The 9,497-nt window shown below is 40.5% G+C and overlaps 1 protein-coding gene across 4 annotated transcripts in view; it reads right to left on the bottom strand.

Annotated features, from left to right (window-relative positions):
- Nucleotides 1-225: 225 nt before the first annotated feature.
- The window catches only part of clcn5b (chloride channel, voltage-sensitive 5b), a 41,213-nt gene continuing 31,941 nt past the window's right edge, over nt 226-9,497 (bottom strand). For 3 of the 4 annotated variants that reach the window (XM_041985544.1, XM_041985543.1, XM_041985545.1), the window contains 5 exons: nt 7,803-7,945; nt 7,415-7,564; nt 7,216-7,321; nt 5,814-6,030; nt 901-1,708 (listed from right to left, as the gene is read on the bottom strand). In XM_041985544.1, the coding sequence (XP_041841478.1) occupies nt 1,618-1,708; nt 5,814-6,030; nt 7,216-7,321; nt 7,415-7,564; nt 7,803-7,945 (707 nt within the window). In that variant the 3' untranslated portion in view covers nt 901-1,617. Of the gene's footprint in view, nt 829-900; nt 1,709-5,813; nt 6,031-7,215; nt 7,322-7,414; nt 7,565-7,802; nt 7,946-9,497 lie in introns of those variants that run through there. The other variant, XR_006010289.1, reaches the window with a different exon arrangement.

Below are 9,497 nucleotides of genomic sequence, written 5' to 3'. Positions count from 1 at the left end.
AAAGCCAAAATTAAATTAATTAAATTAATTTAATTTTAATTTCCATATATATATATATATATATATATATATATTTTATATATATAAAATACATTTAAAAATAAGATAAAAAGTATGTGAAGACAATGAGGCAGTTTTTTTCATGCATCACAAGGTTAGTATTTGTACGTATTGTCTGCAGGTATAAATTAACCTGAACCTGATGATCAGCTTTTTGTGGTAAAGTTTATTACAATGACATCAGTCAAACTTTTAACTGTGAAACACAAGCAGCCTTTAAATCCATCCATGCAGTTTTAAAGGTTTATTTTGAATTATATGGACGTAAGTTTACAGGAGTGATGACAGGAGCTGCATTCAGGTGACCATCATCAGTGCACGTCTCGTGAACAAACGCTGGCTCCCAGGACCCTCCATCTTTCTGTGCCAAGCTGACTTTTACATCTCTTAAGAGATCTAAGGCTTTCTGAAATTCATAACATCACCTTCCCCCTTGAATGTTTTTACTGGCAGCTCCGAGCTTCGACACACTGAAAAACAGCTAAATAAAAATCAACACGTGGATAAATAAAACATTTGGGGATGGAGGAGAAACTTTTACGAGTCCCGAGCTGCAAATGTTTCAGGAGTTAGCACACCAAGTCCAGACAAACAGACCCGCTGGAGCTTTAAAGAGTTAAAAATACTTCGGAATAATATTATTCTGCACATGGGAGAGGATCGGGTCTGCGTAGAAACCGGTGCTGATATAACGTCTGAGATAACAAGTGCAAGAAACCATACCCCCTGATGTCATTAGGGAATTTCTTTAGGCCCACTTCTGTCCACCTGTGTGAATGAGGAACACAAAGTTATTTTCATTATTTATGATTAAAAGAGACAAAGAGAAAAAAAGACACATTTAACAAGTGAAATAATTTAGTTTAGTGGAACAATTTCATATTTACATAAATCATCTAATGTGTCATGATTCTGTCTTGCAGAAATACTCCAAGCTTCCTTCCATAAGGCATGATGTGGCTTTTGCAGCTACTCGTGTGCGAATCTTTTTTTTCTTTTTGTATGAGAGTGTTTCCGTCTTACAGCCAGTCTGAGTGTGTGTGGCAGGACAAGCCTGCATAGTTCCCAGGCTATCACAGTCTCAAGCAACTATAAGACAAGTCTTTCCGGAGAGTTCCCAGGCTGTCATGGAGTGTAAGTATGAAAGTATGCGATCCTCTTCTCACATCCTGTATCCCTCAACAACCCGAGGGCAACAGGAATCCTCGCAGGAGGAGGAAGGTGTCAAAAGCGTCCACCGGCTGAGCTGAGCGTGTTCTGTCTGGGCTCGCCGTGAAGGCCGGAGGGCATGCGAGCTACCTCGTCTCCTCTTTTCAGTGTCTGTTACTGGAGGGATTATCTCCCCCCACATCCCCTTTAGTCTCAGGTGTAGCAGAGGAGTGAGACGGGGGAATATGAGAGAGAATAATAAACAAAAAAAAAAAAAACTTGCATCTCCCACAATTTGCTGATGCAAATGAAGGCCGATTCGCTCCATTATCTCAAGAAACGAAGAGGTAATGGTGTGTTTTAAGTGTACAAGCTGGTGTGTTCTACAGAAACAAGGATGAGAGGAGTTCAGTTGAAGAGGATGGAGTCCGGGTCTCTGTTGGCTATCTGTGCCATGTGTTTCAGTATATCCTTTTTGGTGATGATTCCCAGCAGCCTCCTAACAACAGAAAAAAAGAAGAGTAGTAGAGTCAGGCAGATGAAAGTCGTGACTGAAAGCAGAAACACACACGTTAAGCTGAGGTCTGGCCTCCTGTCCTCACACTCGTGGCTTTCTGAGGAGGCTGAAAGCTCATTTTGCTCATTTTAACACAAAATAACCCCCGTTCATTTCCTCGTCTTTGCACATGAAGAAACAGATCAAACTACAAACACACGCTGTGAAACACGCTCGTCTAACCAACAGAAGATGCTGAAACGCAACATAACACACATGAACAATTAGCTATTAAATGCATTAATTAAATGCATGTGTAGAAATGGCTGAGAGCTTCTCTGTGACCTGAATGTTTTAAAAACAGAGAGATGTCTCAGCTGGATATCCTGCTAATGAGGCAGCCGTGAACTTAAGATGTCAAAGAAAATAAAGATCGCAGGTGGGACGTCATGTGTACTCGAGTTCCTCTCGCTTCAAACTGTTGATGTTTAAAACGAGAAAATACAATTTCATTCTCTCGTTTCTTCCACTTAGTACCCCTTTAATGTGCCTCCTGGTCCATCTTTCCCTCATGTGGATCCACTCTGATCATACGTCAGCCCGTCTGAAGTCCTGCAGGAGTTATTGTAGTTTTCAGCGACTCTGAGCTCCGTCAAAAATGCCAACGATCACGGCAAAAATCACCTTAAACAGCTCATTTATGATAAAACGTTGTGGAAAAACCCCGAAGGCAACATGCAGAACGGAGGTTTCACCTAAAGAGACAGAGTTTTATTTGTTCTGCTCTGAAAACAGTTTTTTAAAGCTGCTGGGAAGCTTTACTGCTGCAGGCAGGGGCGTGTATACAGGTGGTGAAGAGATATAGTGTAAATATAGATATAGTATTATTATTATTGGTTTGTTGTTGTTGTTCTGTCATAAGATGATGTTGTGCATAGGGAGGGAGGGAGGGAGGGATGTTACACAGACTGCAAAGCTGCTCTTGGAGAAAATAAGAAATAACTTAAATAAATTGAAGTTATTTATTTATTTAACAAAAGGGAAAAAGGAAAAAAAAAAAAAAACAATAAAACATAAAAAATAGAAAAGAAATTGATAGGAAATAAAATTACAACAAACAAAAGTGGAAAAATAAAATAGAACAAACTTAAATGTAAAACAAAATTCTATTTAAAATGACAAAATTAAAATAAGCTTAGAAGATAAAAAAGTAGTAAAGCTAAATTAATAAAATTAAACTATAATAAAAATAAAATCAAATATATAAAAATATATTCAAAATAAAAATATTTAAAGCAAATTATATACAATTATAAAAAAAATAAAATAAAAAAAATCGGAATTAAATTTAAACAATTATGTGTAAATTAAATTTAAAATATTAAATAAAATGACGAATAAAAATAGAAATAAATAAAAAAAACTATATTAAAAACAAAGAAAAATTAAAGAAAAGGTTTTTGCTGGAACTTGACCAGATCTAAAATTTTGATTTTAAAGCATTTTTGTGGCCTCGTTTTGATCTTTATTCCGTTTGCTAACCAACTCCGTACAAATAATAAATGTCAGGAATTCCCCCTCAGCCTTAATAAGAACCAAGGTCACAAACACGGCGGTGTAGCGGCGCCGCGGGGCGATTATTTTAAAAGATAACACACACTAAGAACTACTTTGATGCTGGTGGAAGAAAACGCTGTAAAAAACATTTAACTTTCCAAACAGCAGAGATTCATTCACCCTCCGGGCTGGATGTCCCCAGATTTTAATTAAGTAGATAATTAAAAGAGAAACGTCTGAATCAGTGTTTTGTTGTTTGAGCTGATGGATTTTCTCAGGCCGCCGCTGAACACCAAAGTTTTACAGCAAGACTGAGAGCCAACATCGTCCGAGATGATGACAAGAACTAATACGAGAAAACAGCACAAGCTGCATGACTGTCTGTGCACGTTGTTTGACAGCAAACTCCTGAGAATTCGTTCTGGACAAATAGAAGCTCCATCTAAACAAAGAGAGGTTGGCGTGTGCAGGGACGCTGGAGGCAAGCGGAGGAGAAAAACAAATCAAACCCTGATTGAGTTTATTCTCAGTGGGAGTATCTTCTGTGCTGCACCGACATGTGGTCGCTCTGCGGCTGAAATGTTCAGACATGTCGGCCTCGGCGGAGCGGGGGTCGGCGTGGATCGCTGTGCAGGGAAAATATTCCATAGATACGAGTTATTTTAAACAGCTGATCAGATTCTCAGATTTCTCAGACTCAGAAAAATGTTGCTTCGCTCCATCAGAGCTTCTTTTCTGCCATGAGGCCAAAACAGTTTTATTGTCACAAATTCATACGAAGAAGATGCATCAGAAAAAAAAGCAGTGATTAAGTTAGACCAAGATCATTTAGATCAGAAATCTTGGAATCATTTTGTACTCTGAGCTAAATTTGAACAGAAATATTAAATCGGTAGCTAAATCCGTCTTCTACCAGCTGAAGGATATATCTAGAATAAATCCTGGAAGCTCGTGTCCTCAAAAAGACCAAAACCAGGGAACATGTCCGGCTCAGAGCTTTGAATTCCTGCTTTTAATTAACACGGGGAGTTTTATTTTCTTCCACATGTACACTGGTGGGGGCAACACTGATGATGATGATGCATTTCTCCTTGATGTCTCATGTGTAACCTGCTGTATTTTCTGTTTCTCTATTGTAGCTTGTTTTTTCTATTTAATTTCTTTGATTCTATTTAATTTGTTTTATTTCTTCTATGTTTAGTGTACTTCTAATGTTTCTGTTGCACCCTGCTGAAATGCTTTTAATACTTTGTGTAAAGCTCTGAGTTGTCTTATCCATGAAATTTGTAGAAGCATCTTTTGATTTAATCACTTTATTTTTGGCACATCTTGACTTTGTGATATTTGGCCACTCTTCCTTCCGGATTTGCTCCAGATTGTGAGCACATCTCTTCTTCAGCTCACCCCACTGATATTCTGTTCGATCTGGCTGCTCCGCTCCAAATTTTCTGTTTTATTCTGGAGAAGCAGTTTGTTTTTTGGGGGGATTTTTTGTTAATTTGGATGTAAAATGTTGAAGGTAAAAAAGTGCAACTGTGGAAGTTATAGTGCATTTAAGGTACATTCTGAAAAGATACAAAAAGACAAATATCTCTAACTTCTTCTGAGTACTGTATATAGATATACACTTTAAAATTATTACCCGGCCCTATTTGGATAAAAATCCACAGTTCAAGCTGAAGAAAAGCAACCCCAAAGCATGACACTGCCCCCACCATGCTCCACCATGAGTACGGTGTTCATCAGGGATGTGAAATAACATTTTGTTTTTTGTTTGGTTTCTTTTTTTTGTACTAAATATATTTTTAAGAATAGACAAAAAGTTCATCCTCAGTCTGAATAAACTACCACCAATCATCCATTTTCTATACCAGTTTATTCTAATGGAGGATCATTGGAATAAACAGCCCAGATAAGCCCTGCAGGACAGTGTGCCTTGAGGACCAGGGTTGGGAATCCCTGATATAGAGATCAAGCAGTACTTCCAGAAACTTCTTCAGCGTTGCTGTCCGTCTCTCTGCAGCTTCTCATCTTGTCTTTCCCTCCGTTTTAAGAGAGACATCTATTAATTTCATTACTTTCTCCACTTTTTGTGTTTCATGTTTTAGCCAAAGCTGGAATGTTTGAGTACTTTTTTCTGGTTGCTAACTTTTAACAATGACAACGCTGATTCTTTGTAAGCTTTTTAACTGGCCTGTGAAAACTCTTTATTTCCACTCTGTCAGCTGGTTTCAGCTCATTTTTCACCCACGAGAGCAGCAAGGACTGAAGCAGCCTCGTGGGTAAAAATGGGAAAGGGTGCTTTTCTGTGGTGGTCTTAATGTGTTTGAATCTGAACAAAGATCTGCCAGATGTGTGTGTGTGTGTGTGTGTGTAACCGTTTGAAAGCTCTGCTGAGGCCTGCATGTCGGAGCATTTCACCCACCCACAGTACGGCCGCATGTCAGACCGTATATTCTTCTTTTAAACGTCTCTCGGCCGTTTTGTTTTAGCAGAATTACTTTCAGATCTTAAAAAAATAAATAAAGTAAGATCTTTAGTTTGTTCTTACCCGTTATGTGTAACCAGACACTGGCGCAGCCCCAGTTTCCTGAAAATATCCACGGTGATGTCCATGGGCGTGTGGTCAGTGACTGTAAAGGGGCTCAGGTCCATGATGCCTCGGAGGCGGAGGGGAGGCGGTGCTTCAGGGGGCTGGGAGGGGTTGTGTTCGGTGAAGACCACCAGGGAAGCGCTGACGATGCCTTCCTGACGCTTACGGGCGTTGTCTGAAAAAAAAAAAAAGACGCCGGAGGAAAGAAGTGACAATTTTGGCCACTTGGGAAAAGTGAAATAAAACCAACAAAGCTGTTTATGCAGCCAAAATGTTTCCGGTCTTTTAGACTTCTGGCTCAGACCAGAAGCAGAATATCCGACCCTTCAGCTGCTAAATGCTCAGCTTAGATCAAGCTAGGTTCGTAGTGGGGAGGAAAAGTGAAAAACAGACATTACAGAAGGCTAAACAACTTAAGCTTTATCAAGCTGATTTAGTTGGACACACTGGTGTAAACCTCAGTTACAACAAGGGCTGGCAAATGAATCTGTTACCATGTTAACGCATTGACGGAGGCAGCACTAAGTAACTTTCTGAGCTCAGTTTGATGGCACAGTGACATTTATCATGACATGGTTGCCCAGCAACACCCTGGATGCTGAATCAGCCGTCATTAAGGGAGCACTAAAGTCAGTATGGATGGATGGGAATTGACAAGAATTTAGCGATTCCGACTATTATCAACATGACTTATTGATTCGATTCCGTCTTCTCCATCAAATGAACATTTTAACATGCCATGCCAGACAATACGCTGCAAATGATCCTGCCAAACTTCACGGGCTTCACCGTAGCGAAAGGGAGCAGACCTTTCACGACTTAAGGCCTGGAAGCTTTGGAGACCTTTCACCACAAATCAAGTAACTGCTCAGTGACGTTCATTTATTTACGGCTCTGTCATTTTACGGTTTCCTGCCTCGATAGAAGGGACAGCGAAAGCTGTGTGGGAACCGGCCTCTGAACCAGCCTCACTCTGGCAGTCCTCGGAGGACATTTACGTTACCTGTGACATTAGTGTACAACTTGCACTAGTATGGGCTTTTTGTAAAATACAACCGTTCTCTACGCTTGTGCTTCAACGCCATCTTGGCTATGCTCAGAGCTCGTCAGATGCTAGCAGAACCGATGATTGTAACCATGAACTAGTGGGAGTCAGTAGTGATTCTTTAAAGTAAAAACCAAAAGTGAGTAAACTTTTGTTCGTATAACAGTACTTTTATGTTAACAGTGGGAATTTCCCTTCTTTTGTACAGAGTTGTATTTGTGCGATTGTACAAATCGTTGCCCAACACTAGTTAAAAAGTCTTAAAGGTGAATGACATTGAGATAAACATGAAGAAGAAAGAAAGACGATGAGGACCTATTGATATGAGCAGGTCTCTTCTGAGTACAAATCCCACAAGCCTCTGGGACTCCTGGGAGACGACCACGGGGAAGCCGCTGTAGTGAGTGCTCTCAACCAACGTCTGGAGAAGATAAACAAAAATCAAGATTTTTGAATCTATCCAAGTTTTTAAATCAGCTGTCTGAGCCCTGCTTTAAGGGTCTTTCTGACGGACCTCCACCTCTCCTACGGTCATGCTGTCCTGCGTGAGCACAGCCAGCGTGGGGTCCCCCCGCCTCGGCCTCATCACGTCCACAGCCAGGCTGCTGTGCTCAAACTCTTCTTTTGGCTCCAGGAACGGGTAACCGTTCAGCCTAATGTGAGCCTGCACAACACCAATGAGAGTATGATTTAGTTTTCAGCTGGAGAAAACACAGGGGAAGAAGAAAAACAAATGGAACGTGTTTACTGATGGGCATGCTGGCAAAATCTACAAGAGCACAAACAAAACAAGGAACTGATGTCTCAACAACTGGCTTTGACTCAAAACGTTCTTCTTATTGTAAAGCACAATGGTCTGAGAACAAAAGATGTTTACTGTTATCGCCCGCAGACAAACGCACCTCATAAATTCCCTCCCTTCCAAAAGCATCTGCCACCCATTTGCTGGTCATGGTTGCAGCCATGAGAGGGACGATGTACTCCAGACCGCCAGTCAGCTCGAACATGATGACAACCAGCGACACAGTCATACGAGTTACTCCACCTACACGGGACAGAAAACAGAAGACAATGAGGATCTAAAAAACAATCATCTAAACGAGGTGAGATCAGAGCTTTCAGCCTGAATCCAATTATAATGATCAAGCTCGGCTGTGGCCAGAAACCAAGGCCTCCTTCCTCTGGAAAAAACAGCTATAAAGACAGCTGGATGTGAAAGATTCATTGTCAGGGTAACACCCATTTTTAGGGGATGAAAACATGCTCGCTTTAGTTGCTCAGTGTCTCAAAAATGCAAAGCAGATGATTACATTCACTCAGAATTGCTCCCTGATGTTCTGTATAAATATTAAAATGATTTTCAGCACCAGAAGGATTATCAAGCGTAAAATGTAACATCTAAATCCAGTTCAGTTGATCAGATTTACAATTTTTTACCATCACACTGCGGCTTCTTTTAGTTAAATAAGATAATGAAAAGGCTCCACAGGTATTCCCACAGGATGCTAGAAGCAATACAACCTCAAAGGAGAGCCGAAAATTATTGAAGAGGATTTCCAGGATCACCTCTGAACAAGGGCTGCTGCTCCACTATGATAGCATTTTCTGATAAAACCTAGAAGGAAATTGCAAACAACCAGACAAATTCTAAAGCTGTAAATCTCCAGCTTTCCTCAACCAGATAAGATCTCCTCACAGCCACAAGCATTTCTTTGTAATTTGCATTTCATGGCAATTTTTAAGAGCTTCTCATAAAGAAAAGAATTAAATGTTTCACAGACAGATTTCAGAAACAATTAAATAAAGTGAAACATCTCTTTCAACGTTTTTCCACCCAGATCTCCCAGACAGGTGAATAAGGCTCGCTATCTGACATGCTGGGACTAGTTTAAGCCCCGTTTCCACATGCTCCACGTTAAATACCCATTCATTTTTATATATTAAACGTTTCCAGCTGTTTTCTACGCTACATTTGCTTTGGTTTCGACGTGGAAGTGGATTCTGGTTAAATCCTGCAGCATTCTCTAAATGTACGGCTGGAAAACAGAATCATCATAAATAAGGAAGATAAAGTGGTTTTTGGTGGATTCAGTTCACTGCAGTGAAAAAGCACCTACATGCCAAAATTCAGCTTCCCTCCCTGAGATAATGTCAAATTCAGATTTTTAATATTACATGAGTAATAACTTACATCTTTATGTGTTTGTGTTAAAAACCCCCAGTTATGTGACCCCCAGTTTGAAAACCACTGCTCTACTGGACTGAGATCTGGTGGCTGTGGAGGCCGTTGGAGTCCAGTGAACTCATCGTCATGTTCTAGAAAGCAGGTGGAGATGATCTGAGCTTTGTGACATGGTGCATTATCCTGCTGGAAGTAGCATCAGAAGATGCTCCACTGTGGTCATAAAGGGATGGACATGGTCAGCTACAATACTCAGGTAGGCTGTGCTGGTTAAACCAGGCCACGTTGGTACTAAGGGGCCAAAGTAGACCAAGAAAATCTCCCCCCACCATTACACCAGCAGCAGCCTGAACAGTTGATGCAAGTCAGGGCTGGAAATACTGGTGCACATGGCAAAGAATTATTTGCACCAAAA

This window comes from Melanotaenia boesemani, chromosome 5, assembly GCF_017639745.1.
Source record: "Melanotaenia boesemani isolate fMelBoe1 chromosome 5, fMelBoe1.pri, whole genome shotgun sequence".
NCBI lineage: Eukaryota > Metazoa > Chordata > Actinopteri > Atheriniformes > Melanotaeniidae > Melanotaenia > Melanotaenia boesemani.
The sequence above is the reverse complement of the archived record's forward strand: the minus strand, read 5'-3'. Positions and strand labels throughout refer to the sequence as shown.